At 32.1% G+C, this 20,936-nt stretch overlaps 1 protein-coding gene across 3 annotated transcripts in view; it reads left to right on the top strand.

Moving 5' to 3' along the window:
- grnd (grindelwald) overlaps nt 1–20,581 on the top strand; it is a 42,025-nt gene extending 21,444 nt beyond the window's left edge. For all 3 annotated transcript variants that reach the window (XM_028179665.2, XM_089730431.1, XM_028179667.2), the window contains exons 3-5: nt 1,057–1,122; nt 5,539–5,672; nt 11,280–20,581. In XM_028179665.2, the coding sequence (XP_028035466.1) occupies nt 1,057–1,122; nt 5,539–5,672; nt 11,280–11,597 (518 nt within the window). In that variant the 3' untranslated portion in view covers nt 11,598–20,581. The remainder of the gene's footprint in view (nt 1–1,056; nt 1,123–5,538; nt 5,673–11,279) is intronic.
- Nucleotides 20,582–20,936: the final 355 nt, after the last annotated feature.

Genomic DNA, 20,936 nt, shown 5'->3' with positions numbered 1-20,936 from the left:
GCTATTTGTAGTTACATTACTATACATTAGTAATATGTATTTTATTGTAGTATCGGTTTTCTATGGTAAACGGGATCCTACGTAGTTTGGTGCTAGAAGGCCATGTATTTTGTGTATACATTATATATATTTTCGTAATTACCATTATTTATAGTTTGCTTTGGTTATTTTAGACGAGTAGTCTGTTCTCATTTCGGCTTCGAGAATAGTCACGTAACACCCTGTATGTAAATTTTTAAAAGTGTATTTGATTAAACACCTGCCCTTCGGGTATAAGTGTTCTTCTCAGAATCCTCTAAAAATATTGAGGTTGGGATATTAAATCATCTTCTGGGTCTTACAAAAAAGTTTGTAGGTTAAAAACAAAAAAAAAGGCCGGTTGTTTGTTGAATGAACTTCGTTGACATATCTCGCTTGATGCACATAAACAAATATTAGAATTATAAAACAATATAATATTCTCTAGATAGGTAAGATATTTAGGTAAATAGGATTTATTTTGCTGCAGATTGGTGTGGCATATCTTCTTGAAACATGTTTTGATTAAATATATCGACTCGTTTTTTTAAAATCGTGATCATCAGTCGCAGTACATTTTGTGTTATTTGCTTAAGCCGGAAGGGAAGTCTATACTAATATATAAATCTACAGTGGTTTTTACGGATGTTCCGTTATAACTACTTAACCATGCATCCGATTGACTTGAAACTTGGTATCCGTGTAGAAAATACATCTACTTTATTTATATGAGTGTTGGACTCCCTAATAATAATGAAAATAAATAATAATGTTAATTTTAAATGCCCAGCGAAGCGGGCGAGTACGGCTAGTCTAGTTTAAAATTCGTTCATTATTAGGTAATATCAAAATAAATTGTTCAAATGTCATAATTAAGTAATAGCGCATTTTTGTCACAATTGACTTTCGCAACATCGTTAACCAAAACATCCGGTGCCTTGACAAGTATTCGGTTTTAAGTAGATTTTAATTGTGGTTGTTGTGATTTATCGTAGGTATTATGGTATTGATAATTGCAATGTACCTTTTTGGTTCTAGGCTATCTATTGGATTTGAGGTACATGCGACGCTCGGAGACGGCCCCGCCACCAAACGATTTGGGAAGTAAGTACAAATCTATACATCGATACATATAAATAAAATTGGAGTGTCTGTTTGTAACATTGAAATAACCGCTTTTTACTACGTGTTTATGAATATATATACGATACATACACCAAAAAAAAATTAAAAAAAAAAATGTCTGCCTGTCTGTCTGTTTGTTCCGGATAATCTCTGGAACGGCTGGGCCGATTATGACGAGACTTTCACTAATAGATAGATGATGATCTAAAGAATAACTTAGGCTACCTTTTTTAGACTAGCTTTGCCCCGCGGTGTCACCCACGGTACGAAAATAACCGCGGGTAACATCTCGGACTCTGCTATTAATAATAAAATTTAATGTTTCCGAAGCGAAGCGAGGGCGGGTCGCTAGTATTAAATATAATATTACGCAAGCTATTGAAATGTGTGTTAATTTATAAGGAAAACGGATTTTAGAAAAAAGTCTTGTACTTAAAAAAAAAGTGAGCTCTGCGATTAATAATACAGCATAGCAGGTAATAGATACACAGCAATGCGAAATTTGATAATAAATGTATTAATTAAAATATAAATTGGTGTTCTTTTGTAATATACGTTGGCATACCATCACCCGTGCATGCATTATGCACGATTTTAATAATTTTATTATGAAAAGTATTATGAAATACTTCTGAGTTGCTCTAAATATGTCAATATACATTAATGTCTATTTGTTATGGAACAACTTTTTTCATCTCCACGCCTCCAAGCCTATTAAAATGGCTTTTAACGATTTAAATCTGTATTGCGACAGGTGCAAGGAAATAACATTGTAAATCAGTTTTTAGCTAAATCTGATTTACAATGTTATCACTCGCATTCGTCAATTTTATATCGATGTTGAATTTTACGACACTTCAAAGGTTTTTGTTACAATTTTTTTTCATCTACAAATACTTCTTACCTCAAATAATCTTTGCCTACCGCTTTCTTATTTTGTAATGGTGGGTGGCGCATTTACGTCGTAGATGTCTATGGGCTCCAGTAACCACTTAATATCAGGTGAGCTCGTCCACCCATCTAAGCAATAAAATAATAATAATAATAATAATAAAACAAATTTAACCGAATAATTTTCGGCAATGGTATTTATAGAAAAAAAAAGTAAACAAAGTTAAATTGACTTGCTTTTTACGATACACATCAGCTTCTGAATTTTATATGAGAACGTCTTTCTTCTGTACAATTTGGCTGGATTGAGTTACGATTGTATTAGATATAATACAAAGATTACATACTTTTCGCGTTGTAATATATTCATTACATGGTTCGCCAGAGCGAAACTTAAAACTTAAATGTCTTAACATAATATTTGTTGTAAATAGGAAAAGCAAGACAAAAAAAAAGCTACCACGTTTTTAATACGCTTAAAATACCAGTGAATTTCACTGGTGGTAGGACCTCTTGGGAGTCCGGACGGGTAGGTACCACCACCCCGCCTATTTCCGCCGTGAAGCAGTAATGCGTTTCGGTTCGAAGGGTGGGGTAGCCGTTGTAACTATACTTGAGATCTTAGAACTTATATCACGAGGTGGGTGGCGCATTTACGTTGTAGATGTCTATGGGCTCCAGTAACCACTTAACACCAGGTGGGCTGTGAGCTCGTCCATCCATCTAAGCAATAAAAAAAAAAATTACGAAAAGTACATGTCTAATGTAATGACACTCGCTTAATGTGCATTCTATTATGTAAATAAATATATATTTATATATATTATATCCTTTTCTAGCGCTGCGGAGCTTAGTTTTATTATATTGAGTTTTAATTATTCACATAATGTAGCGTTCATGTAAACAATCGATGGAAATCCAATGCGTCATCTACCATTACCGAGCTGACTCACACAAGTCTTAAAATCTTAGCGCTACTGATAAGAGATTGTTAATATTAGATTACGTTTACATCAACGCCACACTGTTAAGGTACATGTGAGTATTTTAACGCTTTCTACAGTAATTTACTTGTCACAAAACGTTTTAATTGCGAACAAGGCATTTATATTTGATACTAGCTGACCCGGCAGACTTCGCAGTGCCTCAATTGATAAATAAAAGACCTAAACTTTTGTATAAAATAACCTTAAAACAAACAAAAGGAATCTGTCCGACGGGGGACACATCAAAGGAAAAACAAAATTGTTATTTTTATTTAATTCCGATCATTTTCATATTTATCTACCTTTTAAGCCTTCTCTGGATTTCCACAAATAATTCAAGATCAAAGTTAGCCAAATCAGTCCAGCCGTTCTCGAGTTTTAGCGAGACTAACGAACAGCAATTAATTTTTATATATATAGATATTTAAAGACAGGTTTTTAAGAGCGCTATCTTCAGCCAGTCAAACACAGTTCCATTGATAATTCTAAACTATAGACCTGATTGAAATACGGCTTTGTTTCGTTCTGCTCTTATACTTATCTCCCGCGATAAAGACAATGGCATGACAGATTGCCGAAAACTTGGACTGAGTAATAGCACTGAGTATATGTGTAAATTATTTTTCTAAATGCAGTATGAGATACAGTGTTTTTGGATTAACAATATCATTATCGTCAGAAAGAAAAAAAATGACACCTTCATAGGTATCATTTTTTTTTTTTCTTAAAACTCTTGTTCGATGAACACCCACGATGGAGGTCACTGCCCACCTGGTCTATATGGTTACCGTTATCTTAGAGATATGATGTCGAATTCTCCAGTTATATGGTATTGGAGTTTTCCTGTGAAACTGTAACGCGGAACTGCTTCTCGATATAAATAAACAGAATAGCAGCCCCTTTTTTAACATTGGGTAATCCATTTCCGAATACCCGGTTGAGAAGGTAACAGACCGGGCTATGTTGGATTCCGGTGCCTTCAGAGAAGAAAAGGGAGACCGAGGTTCTTCTGTTACCCCAATTCCTTCTAGTAGACTACGGCTTGGGAAGCACGTGGAGGCGCGCCGCCTTGCAGAACCAACTACCGACTCAACCCCAACAAACTCCACCACACCCGCTAGACGAAGCCTAGGACTGTGGTACCTTCCGTAACCCTACCAATAAAAATAAATTATCTAAGAAAACCAACGAATTTCACTGTTAAAGTTACAACTATATGTCATCAAATAATAAAGACACGCTTACTTTGTCACGTACTATTAAGAAAATACTTTAAAAATGTTATCTTTCTAGAAATCGTTAAATTCAAATACATAATAATTATACCGCATCTTTTATGGTCTTCCATAATAAACAAATGATGAAATATTTAAAAAGTTCTTTGTCACTTTAAATATAGTGGAGGGGTATAGTTCATGAAAACGTTAAATGAAAACGAATAAGAACTTGATATTATTATTTAATATGATATTATTAAATGGTAGGAAATTTGCGGTAGAACTTAAGCATTCGAAGAAAATCTCTTCGAGTTAAAGCGCAGCCTCACTAATAGTTTTTATGTTTGCCCGAGACAAGTTTATTTAACTGCAACCGTTGAAAGTGTTAGCATTCGATCAGGCTGAGCGAAATCCTTTAATTGATTGAAGGCAGGTACGGAGGTGCTAGAGGAAAGCCGATTAAAAACCAATCCGCGGCGAGGATTTAATGAAGCCGTTAACGGCTTGTTAATTTTGTTTTTTTTTGCTGTATTTTCTAAAAAAATTTTATTCATAGCCAATTGAATTATTTAGTAATTTACTCGTGTTTCCGCTGTACAACAAATACGAAAATGTCACGAAGGGGTTTAAAATTGTATGAATTAGTGAATTCATTCAGTATCCACTTTGACCTTGGAGATTCTGGTTTATGTTTCGTATAAGGTAACAAAATTGAGGGCGCTACAAGTTTTTAATGGTTAGAAATTTTTACGGTATTTTGAAAAGTTGTTTTGTCTGCCTAAAAGCGCCTGCCTAAAATGTCAATAGCAATCAAAACTGAGGCATTTGACATTTGAAAGATACTAACAGCATGATGGTAATGATATGAATAACTTCACCTTGTTGTTGGCAAATCACTGTGAATCTAATGTGTAATTGATATCTCTCGGAGGTATCATAATCGATAAGGTAAATGAAAACATTTTTCGACGAAATATATCTTTAGCGAATTCATTTGTCTCTCATGTATCGCTCAAGGCGAACGCGAATATTAGTTATAGTTATAAAATATTTTCTAGTGTAGTTTTATACCTGAAGACGATGTCATTGCGTATTTTTTATTTCGCATTAAGAACTGTTTCATAAGTGATATGTTTTTAGGTCTCGCTTTTCTTTTGGTGAATAATAGTAACGATTCTTTTTGGAAATTCATGTTAAAGATACCTTAATATAATATTATATTAAAAAAGTCGCCAGAGATGTTTTACTCAGGTCATCATATGATAAAGAAATTTCTTTTATTGAATTAATTTCTGTTGTAGGCATACACCGTGAAGCTCAAACTGCTCTGATCGTCAGCGGTGTGGCTCTGGCAGTACTGGTCCTAGTTCTCATCATAGTATGCAGAGGAAGAGTCTCTTGGAGATATTTAAAGCAAAAGTTCCAGCCAGCCAAGGTAACTAACTACAACGGAAAACTGTATAGAACAAAGTATACTCGTATTTTGAAAATTTTAAAATAGAAATCTAATCAACAAAATGGCGCCGATTGCTCGCTTTAGTGTCACATTCAAACTTTGAACAATTACAACAAACGCGTAAAGAATTATGATCTTGTAGACACGTTCTCAAAGAATAAAAAATGGACGCGCATTTCAACTTTGTAATTTTGTAAAATAATTAAAAATAATATAATGAGTATTTGAAGAAGTAAACGCATTTATTCATTTTCTTGGCCACCTCAAGATACATCTGAGAAATAGACGCATCATTTCTATTGGTCCGTTTTCAAATGCCATCGGTGAATTTTTACTTGGGCCACTATTTGAATTCAGTAAGCGATGTATGATTTTAACATTAATATTATTTTCAAAGTATAGTATATTTGCTTGATTCAACAACATGTTACGTTTAATTTTGTGAATGTACATGGACGTTTGTTACGTGTTACACTCTATCAAAAATTGGTATGTTGTATTTCAGTAAACAACACGCACCTTTCCGATAGTAGTCGTGAGTAGTAATGTAATAAATATTTATGTATTTAAATATGTATATGAACCACTCGTAGCTTTTTGTTCTATAATTATTTATATAACATGATAATGAATCTGGAATATAGAGAATCGTGTTCGTATCTTCGAGATGATCACGTGTCAGTATTTTTTCAAAAATCATCACGATGCTTTGTACAAAGGGCCAAAATGAAAATCACGTCTCATTAATCCCAACAGTATTCATCTTTTTCTTGCCCTTATCCTACATTATGTGGTGTCGGTGCATAACCTATATTTTTCCATTTAGTTCTAGCGTGCGTCATCTCTGCACTCACACCCAACTCTTGCTTATCCCCTTTCACACAGTCTATCCAAGGCTTTTACGACGCCCCTTCCTCACATTATAACCTCTACTTTAAAATGCAAGGTCTTTTTGACCGAATGATCATCCTCCCTTCACCGGAGCCCATAGAGATAAAACACGTTAATACCACCGCCCATCTTGTTACTTGAGTTCTAAGTCTCAGTTCTTTAGTACGACGACTACCCTACTCTTACCTAAATCGAAACGCATTACTGCTTCACGGCAGAAATGGGCAGGGTGGTTGTGACCTGTAGATTCACAAGACACCGTACCTTCAGAAGTGAAAAAAGATGATTCTGAATTCGAGTCTAGAAAGGTATAGGGTATATATATAAGGGTAGTAACTGTCAGAAATATTGCGATTTTGGAGTTTATTTATGCTATCATACAAAAACATTACTACCTATATTATCTTCTGACAAAGCATTATTACGCATTAATTGACCAATAGGAAAGGCTTGGTCGAGTTGTGCTGGTGTTTTGTAATTTTGTTAGTTATTATTTATTATTATTATTATTATTATTGCGTAAGTTGGTGGACGAGCTCACAGCCCACCTGGTGTTAAGTGGTTACCGGAGCCCATAGAAATCTACAACGTAAATGCTAAGTTCTAAGGTCTCAAGTATAGTTACAACGGCTGCCCCACCTTTCAAATCAGGACCTCTTGTGAGTCCGCACGGGTAGGTACCACCGCCCCGCCTATTTCTGCCGTGAAGCAGTAATGCGTTTCGGTTTGAAGGGTGGGGCAGCCGTTGTGACTATACTGAGACCTTAGAACTATATCTCAAGGTGTGTGGCGCATTTACGTTGTAGATGTCTATGGGCTCCAGTAACCACTTAACACCAGGTGGGCTGTGAGCTCGTCCACTCACCTTAACAATAAAAAAATGTCTCAGTATAGTTACAGTTATAGGTACAGTCAGTATAGTTATAGTTACGAGCCCCTTACGTTCTGAAATACGTGGGTTCAGTATCTTTGATCTGTTTTACAGTAACTTGGTTATAAAAGCTTCTAACCGAAATCGGCTTAATTCTAATAATATAATAACTATTTGTACATTATTCATACGTATAATATGACATGACACATAATAATATGACACAATTAATTGAAATTAGTTGAAAATGTGAACTCATGCGATCCAGTCAGAAGCCTCTAGATTATTTTTAATCATTAGGGCATATTAGGGCTTATAGTAATCTGATTTAATCGATATATTGGCGGCTTGAGCCCTTCAATGAGTTAAAAGCTCTGGGCTCAAATATTAGATTTGGTTTAAATACAAGGCAAATTTTGATAATAAAATGTTTAAAGGACGGCTTACACAATAGTCTCTTATGAGAATATCTGAAATCTATTATTAGCTGCCGCTGTATTCTATATTTAATTTCATTTCATTTGTAAATCACGCTGTAGATTCATTAATAAATTTGTATTTGGCACTAAAACTACACATGACATGTGAATTAATGAGCACATTGAAATATGACCAAAAAAAATTTAAGACACGTTAAATGTTATATAATGAAGACAGGCAAAGTTAAATAATTTGGTGAATGTAATATATTTTTGAGATTGTGCTTTAGACGAGCGTACGTTTTGTGAACGCTATGGCTACCCCGTTACGGCTTATTCAACATACACTTAAGCATTCAAAACAATAATATCACTTTACTAATTGCAATAAAAACTTGTTTTTTTTTCACAAAGTTATGAGGGGCATAAGTTTCCGACAGTTTTTAAAAAAAAAGTCTTTCTATTATTTTGAGATTGTGGCTAACTTCAGTATATCTCAATGTTGCTATTATAAAAGTTTACAAATCCTACTATCTCTGATAAAATTGTATAGTTTTTGCAAAGATTGCAAGTCATTATAATTATTATGGGTACAACTTGGTCCTGATTTTATCCCTAGTCACCCCCTGTATCTCTTAACACCCTGTTTTACGGTATATACCTAAAGATGAATTTCGAGGCGGTTGACAAACTAGAAATTAGGGTTTAAATTTTTTTAAATAATACATTTTAATTGTTCGGTCACTATGAAACAATTACTGGAGGCGCAGTGTCAAAACGCTGCAAGAACGGATGGGTAGCGACATCATCTCGAAGATTCCTTAAGTGTGATTTAGCTTTCGATAAATTCTTCTTGTGTAGTCCAGACTTTACATCCCATTATCATGTTGTATAAACATCGATGCTACTCTGAATAACAAATCAAATTTAAATACTTTACGGCTTAATCTCGTGTTACAGTAGCGTATTAGTAAGGTTACCTGCGAGAAATCGCTTTGACCAATAAAGCCGCTATTGTAACGATCTTGTTCATTGCAATTTATTATTTACAACCTATTAAGGTTTCAGCTCTTTGATCAGAACCAATTATGATTCATGATCAAAGAGTTTCTAGTATGATATTGTTATAGTGACGGATAATAAAATATTGTCGATAATTAAAATGTTTTAGGTTTTCTTGGTCGCGGAAAATTTACGAGAAAAATAGTTATTTGTAGATATATCATTTTACGCTGATGTAGAATACAGTGACACTGTGAAAATCGGCAAGAAATAGGGTTTTCTCATTTCTAAATATAAAAATATATGCATACTTCTAATGAAGCATCTTTTTTACATAGATTGTCTTTTTTTGAATGACAATATTTTGGATAACTGTATAATTTTTTGACCTTCCTACATATGTAAAGAAATATTTGCCTGAAAGAGATCGCTCTAAGCAATAACGCCGATAATTATTACACACATTTACGTACTATGTGATTATTAGCCTTCACTGTTCAATATTAGTGATGTTTTAATAACGAGTTTTTAAAATTTACAAAAAAAAGGGTATTAAGTTTCAAATTATTTTTACTTTTACTTTATTGAAGTCGTTGACGAGATTAAGCCGTTATAATGTTTTTTGACCACGCCTACAAATCGTTTAAGCTAACATTCCGACATACAGCGACACGTTGCGTACTAAACCCATATATTCTAAAAACAAGTCGATCAGTTTCAAAAAGTCTTCTCTGTTTTTTTTCCAACTTAAACATGCAAAAATATTTTAGTGATTTGCCTCAAAATCGGCAAAAGTACATTGAAATTGTTGTCGTATCGGTTTTAATCGCGCCGGTAACTTTATGAAAAATATACGTTCTTTTTTAGTACCAAACTTTAAGATACGTACAAACAGGTGGCACTTGAAATTACTCGACTCAATTAAAATAACTTGCATGTCATTTAACACACAAAATAATATCACATACTGACCAAAAAATAAGTCTGTTTTCCTAAATGGTGGTAAAAAATGGTATTTATAAGATTGATGGTACATTAAAAGATCAAAATTAAATACAAACTACATATAAATGTTAAGGTAGGTTTCGAAAGCCTTTGTTTGTTTCAAAGTCCACATTTTATAATATATAACGAATAATTTAAAACTATAATAAACAATGATAAGCTAAAGCGATTTACTTCCTGTATTATTGGCGACACATTTTTGTTGTATCTTCTTGAATGACATCTTAATTTTATATTGAAATGATTTATATACGAGAGTGAATTTTATATCTACACTAGCCGTAGTCGCCCGCTTCGCTGGGCATTTAAAATTAATATTATTATTTATTGTCAATACTCAAATAAATATTAGCCTATCCATTAAGTACATGTATTTTCTACATGGATACCAAGTTTCAAGTCACTTCAAGTCGTATTCATGGTTCAGTAGATATAACGGAACATCCGTCAAAACCTCTCTAGATCTATATATTAGTATATATAGGGCGTATTCTGTATCAATATATGGATCGAAGGATAGAACTGCCGCTATTTTTATATGAAGATTTCGATTTTTGTTTATTATTGGCTGGGCTGATAGCCAGTTGACTTAAGCTGCTACCAGCTAACTCTACATTAACAAAGGCCTGTTATCTGTCTGTTCCCGATAGAAAAGTCTTGTTTTTTCTTTCATAAGAAATTTCAGTACACATTCACAATATTTTAGTTTGAGGTCATGAATGTATCTACTGTAATGTATTCAATTACCGATCGAAGGCGGAGTTTCAAGCATCCAAGTATCCGTTGAGTAGTTTAAGGAGTATCCGAACTTGACATTTGTCCGAAAACAAAACTTCGGTGCAAATTGTTTAGTTGTGTGATGGAACGAACTTCGTGCCTCCATTAGTGATGGTGGAGTTGGACGCTTCTATGACATCGGCCAACGTACCTAAATTACCTACCTTCATTAAGGCTCTACGAAACTTTACAGCGATCTAAGGAAATTTCCAAACTGCGTTCTAGTCTATGTAGTTATTATTATATCGGTACTGAAGTAGACATGACTTATACGTAAGAAACAAGAGTTTTCTTGACCACCTAAATAATAAAATTGAAATTACAAAAACCATAGCAGTAGTGTTTATCGTAATTTTAAAACGGTAACGTGATTATTGGTTTTCAGGAGAAATATGATAGCCATTCCAATACTTTAGCTATAGTTTTATTTAAATTAGGACAAAAAGCCGACTTAACCTAATAGATGTATGGCTTCAATAAAAAATAAATAAAAAATTTTGGACAAAAGTTTTAGTTGAACATTAAGCATTAAATCCGCCATTACGACTTTAACGATGCCCAAATTTTGTTACTATTACATTCCAGAAACTTAAAAGTAACTAAGATAATTTCTATTTTTAGAACCGCGTGAAGCAGTACCCTAATGACTTGACGCATCACAACCCTCATGCCGAAGCGCCGAAACCGAAACCCGAACTCAAGCTCGAAATACGAAACCCGGATCCCCTAAGACGAACGAACCAACCTCTCAACGTGAAGGACTTAGAGACCAGAACCTCACAGTCGGATAAAAGTCAAGGCGCAACCACGCCAAAGACGATAAGCACCGCTCTTAGTAACAGGCATCCGGCTGAAGATACGACCTTAGATTTCTCTTATGATAATATGGGGATGAACGTCACTCCCCCCGGACAACCGGCTGCCAGTCACAAATTCTAAAGTTCGGCGGCGAAACTGTCTCTTTCATCGAACCGAAAACGTAACCGTAGCAATTAGTCGATCGAATGGTAAATTGAGGCCTATAAAATCAAAGGCGGCTAAATCCAAGTCTGTCAAATATTCAGGTAAACTACAAAAATCGGCCCTAAGCACGTCATTACGGATTCTCCCGATCCATCGAAGTACTACTGCTCTTGCTAGGGCCAGTGTTAGCAACACTCCCGGTTTGAGAAACTGAAATAACTTTGTTCGGGTAGCTACGATATTCTTCATTTTAAAGCAGATTGATAAAGAATGAGAATATTACTAATAATCTGAATTTTGAATGATAAAATTCGTTTATATTTGAGTACAGAGTAAAAAGAAAATTTTTGAATTGAATTTGCTAGAGATTTAGCTGCATTTGTTATAACATGAAAATACAGAAGCGTGTCCAACTAACTAAAAAAGATGGCGCCATAGTTAATCTATTTTACTACATTAAGGCGTTTAGCTGCCTTTGATTTTATAGGCCTCATATAAAGTTCAATGTTATCACAAATTGGCTTAAGATTTCTCGTAGATAACAATGACATGAGCTCTGTTAATGTGTGTGTGTCCAATTTGGCCGTTAACACGGGAAGTGACATTGGAATAGTCGCACTGTAACAAAGTTCACGTCTAGTCATGTTACCTTTGGATATATAAATATATAACTGTATTTTTTTTATCGCGCCTGTATTTTAGAGATGAATTCGCGATACGCGCCAAGTCTCAGTTTTTACTTGTGACATTTGCGTCACTCACAAATGTCCATTGACGAGTGCCAGCGCATGAATAATACGCTCGAGGATAAATTGTACTCATTTATGATTTTGTAATAACGAACAAAATATCGAAATAAACGCACGCGTGGTAAATCATTATGTTTTCATTAGACGCTTTCTTTTTAGTTTTGAATATAATTTTTTTTCAACGGATATAAAGAACGTTACATTCTATAACGCATATTTTTAAGCTATTCCTAACATATTTAGCCCTTTACGAGCAGCACTTTCAATTTAATTTAGTTAATAGTTTTATAATTAAAGTAATCAGAACACATGCCACAATTACTAAAGCTATTTAATGAAACATTATACGCTAACGCATTTTTGTTTAATTAATTTGCATTACGTATGGATTCTTGTTTTATTAACAATTAGCAGTAGTATTGGTGTTAGGGGGGAGAAGTAGAGGTACTAGTTTAAATTAATTTATAAATACTATTCATTAATAATGATATCACAATATGTTGTTCGACATCACATTAATTTAATTAATTATTAAAATTAATTATTCTTATGATTAATTAACTTGAATGTACTTAGAGTTATAAGTGTTTATTAAAAGTTAAGGGTAACTACATCCGAATCACGATATATTGTATATTTTGAAAATGTTTAACAAAGTATTGTTAGTGGATCTTATTTCGAAATTAAATTCCATCATTTAATTGTATTTGCTCAATCACAATTATGATTTGAAAAAAGAAAATAAAAATGTGAAAAAAATATAATTTACAACTTAAATTTACTTCCTAATTTTTAAGGTAAAAAATACGTGCATTCAGCAGCAATAACGTAAAGAGATTAACATATCAAATTAAGTAGTTTTTATCATTATTCACGAACATGTAATGTGAATCATGCGTAGTTAAGAAATACATTAATTTTTTTCGTAATATTTTGGGGTTAAATTGTTTAAATTGTCTATCTACAATAAAATTGAAATAACGTACAAAGATTATTTCTTTTTGTTTTAAAAATATTGATACTATTGTATGTATGTAATATAATAAATTTTTGTTTCAACTATAAATTGTACATTTACGTAACGGTTCGGAAATACAAAATCGTTGTATGTAATAAGTTTATGTATTATATAACAGTTTTATCATGTTATATCGAGTTCAACTCGGGTTAATAAACGTCACAGCTTGGTTAAGGTTCTCATTTTATTTGGGTATGTGTTAATGTTAATGTTATAAATGTTTGTGTGAACAGTAAATAACCGACGTTATTGCTTTTTTCGATTGAATGTTTAAGACCAATCCAACAAACTGCGTGAAATGGTTCGTGTCATTCATTCATTGACTTCGTTATTATTTAAAATAGGTTTTTCTGCTTTTTAATTTTCTTTAGGATAATGTTTTGGCAACGTTTTTTTTTTGTTGCCGTACAGATTACCGTAGAAAAAAGTAGATTAAAGTATTATTTTTTAGTAAAACCTTAAAAAGTTATTCAAGGCTCTCACGCGAGTCACCACGATACTGTAAATTAAAAAGAAAAAGAAAAAAGGTAATATTTTTGGATAATTAAAAATATTTATCTTTAATTAAATTCTTCAAACGTCGTGTTACAGAACAAATTTTTTGATATATTTTGTCACATACTCGTAATAGTTTTGCATACTTGGTTTTTTTCGCTCAGTTATGTGAACATATTATCAGGTTTTTTTTTGCATATGTTTTAAATAGAAATAATTATAAATTTGCTATACTTACTTGAATGGCACGTCAATTTTTCTTTATCTTAAAAAAGCAATAACACCGGCTTTTCTTATGTGTATTGTGTAGTGTGAATTGTTATAATTAAGGTAGTGACGTCTATTATATGTTATTTTTGTATGTTAACCTTGTTAGCCTAAGCCTTGTTCACTAAATGCCTTATGAGAAATTTGGATTTTAGGCAAACTGAACTTTAAATTGATATAGGTATTTAGGGATACTTCATTACGGGATAGACATTTAATTACTTTTCTATTACTCAAATTTACCCTATTTTTTACCCGTTGTCTGCAACACTTGTTTTCTGTTATAACAGAAAACTCATCTCTAAACGTTGCAAGCTATCTCAAGTTTAGATGAGTTCTATTACGTTCTTGATGGTCCGACCAAACTACACCGGACACGTTTTCGGGAGGTTATTAATGGCAATGCCAATTCTAAAAGAATACGGTTTAACCGAATGTTACGCGCATTTAAAAAATAAACTAATTAAGTTTGCATTTTAGCGCGCCATGAAACTGTAACGATGACAGGTTTTTTGTTTTCATTAAAAGTCGAATTTAAAAGTCGACTGCGTTCGTGAACGCTTCTGGATTATTTATTTCAATTAAAAATTAACGTAAACTACAATATGTATGTTGCCGAAGGGTAAATGTTACGTCACCTCATTATTTTCCATATCCATCGCTATTTAGGTTATAATGAGGATAGAAAGGTTCACGTTATTGTTTTTCCGAAAATCGAGGAAAATGAAATAAGTTAGGTTTCTAAAAGTAAGTACACAACTATTTATGGCAACATTATTCCACTATCGGAGCATTGATAAGGTCCTATTCTGATGAAATGTATTCATACTGATAGGACACGCACGACTGATTTCACGTACTTTGACGAGAAGACTTAATAATAAATGCGTGTATTAGAACTTCCATAAAAAAAATGCATTCAGCTAAAATATGTTGTAATATGGACTATAAACACCTTTTTTGTTTATTGTACTCAATACTTCTTTCGTAAATCGTACGAAACTATATATTTATACTTAAATTCCTTACATTTGACGTACCTATTAGTATGAGTATAATGATCACGTAGTTACTACCACCCGTGAATAAATATTCTAAATTAGAAGCTCTTACATATCCCATAAGGCGATTATACAATTTCGTTATGACTTAATTGCTTTAGATTTCTTTCGTGAAGAGACATTTTATTTTAAAGCGTTTGATTATATTTTAGTTAAGAACTGTGTAACAGCCATTCCAAAGGATGGTGACAAACAATTTTGTTTAGAATTTATAAGCTATGTCAAATTTATTTCAGTAATAGAATATTTCAGATAATTGAATATTTGGGTCGGGTCGATTGATTAATACAATGATTTCTACAATGATAAAAATATAATGATAAAAACAAGTTAGACCTATTTTTAAAATTTGGACCCAAAAAAAAATTAAGTTAAATAGGTTTTGCCTTAATAAGTTCTGATAGCGAGAACTATGTAACTGTATATTATTATGAACATTTTGATTGGTATATTTAAATAATCTTCGTAAATTTTGAAATTCATTTTAATTCAAACTGAGTCAAACATCAATTGTTCCCTAAGATCATTCAGTGAATCACTAATAATAATATGGATAGATGCTTCACGGATTTCTGCCTTTATTACGTAAAAACAGATCACCCATACCTTTTTTTGTTGAATACAAGTTTTTCTCATGACTGCTTTGTAATTATGAGTTTAAAAATGAACGTAAGAAATTTATGTTTGTTTTTTACTAATAGTAGACACTTAGGGCTGTATGCATGCGATGCCTGTGTGCATGCGAAAGGTGAGTGGATCCTTGCAATATCAGGTGTGCATCCAGGCATCTGCCTACCATAAAGTGCTTCTCTTAAGCCTTGTTTGAAGGAGCACATGTAGTTCTGTTGGAACACTACAGAACGGAGGTCATACTAGAAGTTGATCGCAGGAGAAACTTTTGGAACTTTTGATAAACTTTTAGAAGCGGTAAGAAGCGGCTTAGTTGTTCTTTGGATAGTCAAGAACAATGCACCAAGTTTCATCACAATCAGATGAATGGTGTTGCCTAGAGGACAAACATACATTCACTTATGTAGAAAAAGGTATAGTTAAAATTATTGCCAATCTTCTTGTATGTATCAATCAACCTTCGATAACTCAATATGAATAAAATCATGAGTGTTTGAAATGCTATCTTAGAAACGGTTACGTAGATCACAATTAGTAAAGGTGAGATCACGGATATACGACGTTTTGTCTCCAATGTCTTGCCATAACCCTGTATATATATCTCGATATTTGTATGACTATTACAGTGCAAAGTCCCCAAGTATCACAAGTATTCGGTGAAAATATTTTTTTAGGCAGAGGTCTCTTGAAAACGTTTGGCGTGTTTCAAAACAATCAACTCCGATTTTATTTGGTAGCTTCAGTAGTGATTTTTTTTTGTTTTCTATTAAGTATTATGATGCTGATTTTAAAATAAATGGGAATTCAAATTTTCCACTGATATCTCATTACTTTTAATCGATCGTAAATTTAGATGTAGTTTTTTCGTTTTCTTTATTAAGATAAGTATTGATTTTATTTTTAATATGACCGTCCGTACTCGACATTCCACTAGTTGTAATAATAATATGTGTAGGTTTTTTATTCCATTATTAGTAGATTAATAATTATTATACTATTATTTCTATTTCGTTTTTTTTACAAATTCATATTTAGAAGGATGCAATTTAGGGTTTCTATGCTAATGCTTAATAAAAGAAGCGTAATTCGATTTTATATTTTTATTTAAATTTAACATTTCTTTTGATTTTTGCGAGATGTAAATATGATTAAAACTTATTTATTTCAAAATATCATTCCATATTATGGGTGGATATGATCATAATAATATGATTATATTGAAAAGAGATTATTGTAAAATAATATTCAGTCTATTCAGAGGTGTGGGTTTGAAAAAAAGAAAAAAGTTACTACGTTAATAGGAGTCAAAATAAAGCGATTAGAACATTCAATGATATTAAATGTACCTACACATACACACGCAAACGCACGCGCACACGCACACGCTCACACACACACACACACGTATGTTATAATTAATTATACGAAATATTAATTTTTTAATATTCCGTGAGAATATATGTCGTACGTTTAGTACATGTCATGGTTCCCACCAGGTGCCTGCTCGTCAAACCACAAAATTTCTGTCCCGAATCGAAATAGGCGGATGCAATATCGATTGTTCTAGTTTGACGTGCGAATCGGGAAGCCATCCCGCTGCGGTTTCCGGGAGACAATAGGACCATTCCATCTCTTTGGGGAATTACGCGATCGCTAACATATTATCAACGACCGATATATCACTCTACGTTCGATTCAATGTTCACTAAATAATATTTTTCGATAATCGATTTTGATTCGATATAATTTATTGATAATTTTACTTTTTTTTAGTTTAACACAGTTGTAATGTAAATGGAATGTATTATATTTATAGTATGTATCGTATAAAATATTATGCATACGTTTAGTTTAGTTTCTTTAGTAATTAAATTAATTTGGGCCGGATTGCTACTTAAAATAACTCTTGCGGCATAATCGCACTTAATTAATTTAAGATATAGTATGAATTATACGAATTGTAGGATAATAAATACTATTATTATAATATAGTCTGTAAGTTGACCAACAAAACTTTGTTTTCATAAATCAGCTTTCTTTCAAAATTTTATTATTAGAATATTGAAAAATGTCATAATTACATAAAGTTTAACAATACAGGCGAGCGAAAGATTATTGTTCATTATTTCTGAAATTTTAAATTTATTAAACGTAATACCTATTCAAGAGTGCTCACGCCTCTTAATCAGGTAATACAGTTAAGCTATGGTTATATTTTTATTGGTAATTCACATTCTGAATGATTTGTGTCATTTAATATATCAATTATATATTATAGATAGTTATAGATAGATTAACGTTATAATATTATTAGTTTTACGAAAGCATTCTAGTGTAGGTTTAGACGATAATGTTTTGTATATTTCGAAGCCCTCAGGAACTCCGTCCATTACTTAGGGTCAAAAATATATTAGGTAAGTATTAAAGACATTACTAGTATTATTGATAGCTGTATTTTAATGTAAAAATGTTTAATTTTGAAAATTTTTCATATTAGGAGGTTTAAGGAACTTAGTTTTAGTTGAACGTTTAAAACATTGTTTAGCGTTGATTGTATATCGACTATAGCTTAGAACATTTCAAGATCCCGCCATTAACCACAGCATACAGGTACGCGATTCTAGCATCCTCAAGCTATCCCAATTAGTTTCAGATTGTCCTTACCGCATTCATTTTATTAAAGCATAATGTCTGTATTATATTTGCAAGTTTCCTCAGTAGGTAGTTTGTAATCTACGAAAATATAAAACCGTTGTTTTTTTTTACAGTAAATTATAACTTCTATAGAAAATTATAATAGAATCCGCTTTAGTCGAGATTAGTTGAAAAGTCAATATTCTTTCATGCGACTTAAGATCTAGTTCTCTCAATTAAGAAAAATAGTATTATTATTCGCCAATAGATGTCGGGAAGAGTCATAAAGTTGATTGTCGATAAAGTTGATTATTGAATATACGAATAAAACAACATTCTCTGAAAATAAATCGTAGCTACATCGGTTTATCGCCCCTGAAATCCTCTGTATACTAAATTTTTTGAAAATCGTTGGAGCCGTTTCCGATTTTCACATTATATATATATATACAAGAATTGCTCGTTTAAAGGTATAAGATAAGATTTAGATTGGAACGTATCGAGTGATGTAAGTGATTTCTTTTTAATATTATTATGATGAGTAGCTTCGTAGCCACGGGGATGAAGATGAATATAACCACTCACTTTCAATAACATAGCGTTAAAATTAAAATTTCATTCTTGTTTGACGGTAGTCAGATAAAATCTAATTAATATGTTGCTTAGTAAATAGCACTATTTAATATTAAATATATTCTCTGCACTCTTAATGTATGTCCTATTTGTTTTCGATATAGACAATTTTAGATGATGATCGAAATATACGATCATTATAGATGATTATTAAAAAATTCTATGTCGCGAAATCAGACAATGAAACTTCTCTATACGTTTTATGAATTTTTAGTTGTAATATTACGGTAGCGTTTAAAGAAATTAAGTAAATATTAATATCTATTAAAATAGTTAAGTTTAAAAACATTTAGAACAACTTTACACGTGTATTTTTATAACGAACTCACGTTATACATATTAATGACTTTAATATTGTTTACATTTCGAAATTAACGGAAAGAAATGGGTTCTGAATAATGTTATATAATATTAATCCCCTATAGATTGTCTTATTTTTTTTTAATTGATATTATTATGCTTTTAGAAAGAAAAAAAACGAAGTATCTTTATGATTGTAATGTAGGAAGATTCACGCAATTTACTAGGGCATGATTATATTGTTCAGGATAATGTGATATGGACTGTTTATTTTGAAAGTGGTGTAAGTCCATTTTTGAAAAAAATGAGCTATCACGTAATTCATGCTTAATAATGTAATTTTTTTATATATAACTAGTCCATGTTTAGTTTCTCAAAAAAATCCCATGTTTTGTACAACTTAAAATCGGTCGGTAAATGAAATTGCATAATAATCGATTATGAAAGTGGTGTAAGTCCAATTGACAGAGGTAGGTGGCATAGCCAGACCTCATATGATTTGCCTGTATTTTTAAATCAACAAATATAGTAGTAACCTTTAATTTTCTCGAAACAAAAGAAATTGGACTTACACCACTTTCAAAATAAACGGTCCATATGTGTTTTTACGTTTCGGGCGTATACTTAATATGCATACAATAATCTAAAATAAGTTCCCTATTGTTAATTAACTAACGGAGTTAATAAAAATTAAAGCATTTTCTGTTAAAGTAAGTCTCTACTTATGGTTCTGATGTGAATAAACAATTTCTCGTTACCCCAAATAAATTAGTAAATGTCAACGCAATACTCTTGACATATTAATTTTAATGCTTTTTTTTTTAAAACTATTCGAGTGATGTCTAAAATTGTTATATTTAATTATCGTTTCTCTATTGTCATTAAATTCATATCTCTAAATATTGATCCGAAAGAGTGGGTGTTCAGCATAAAATTATTTTATCCACAATAGATATATTTTACGTAATCCAATCGAATCGTTATTAGCTTGGGATAAGATACATATTCCGTAATCTCACCGAAATAAAGAAAGATGTAATGATTTGAAATTGTAATTATGTTAGTAGTTGGTTGTAATGTTAGTAATTGGAGCATGTTTTGTAAATTCACCTTAATATTCGAAAGGTTATTGTGAGTTTAAAGTTTTTAACTAATAAAATATTCTGTACGTAATCGGTATTATCAATTCCTTAGTTATATGGTCGCGTATTATTTAATCTAAAATCACTATATTTATCGAAGTATCTCTTCAATTTATTTGCCGCGAAAACCGAAACGTGCTCATTTTGTATGTCTCATCTCGAATTCATATGTTCTTTCAAGTGGTCTGAAATTGTAGGTCTTGGACGTACCTATTGCTTCTTTGCTGAAAATATTGCATGGAGCGTGCATTAGAATTCGAGGGCCACTTGAACCTCCGCCTCGAGAATTTTGTTAACTGCATAAAAAGCATAATAATAAAACATTCGTTGAAATCTAGTCTCGAGAAAAACTATTGAAAACAGTTGATATTTTTATATCGTGAAGT

The sequence above is a fragment of the Bombyx mandarina genome, chromosome 01 (assembly GCF_030267445.1).
Source record: "Bombyx mandarina strain Sakado chromosome 01, ASM3026744v2".
NCBI lineage: Eukaryota > Metazoa > Arthropoda > Insecta > Lepidoptera > Bombycidae > Bombyx > Bombyx mandarina.
Note: the sequence above shows the minus strand (reverse complement) of the source record. Positions and strands in the feature narration are given on the sequence as shown.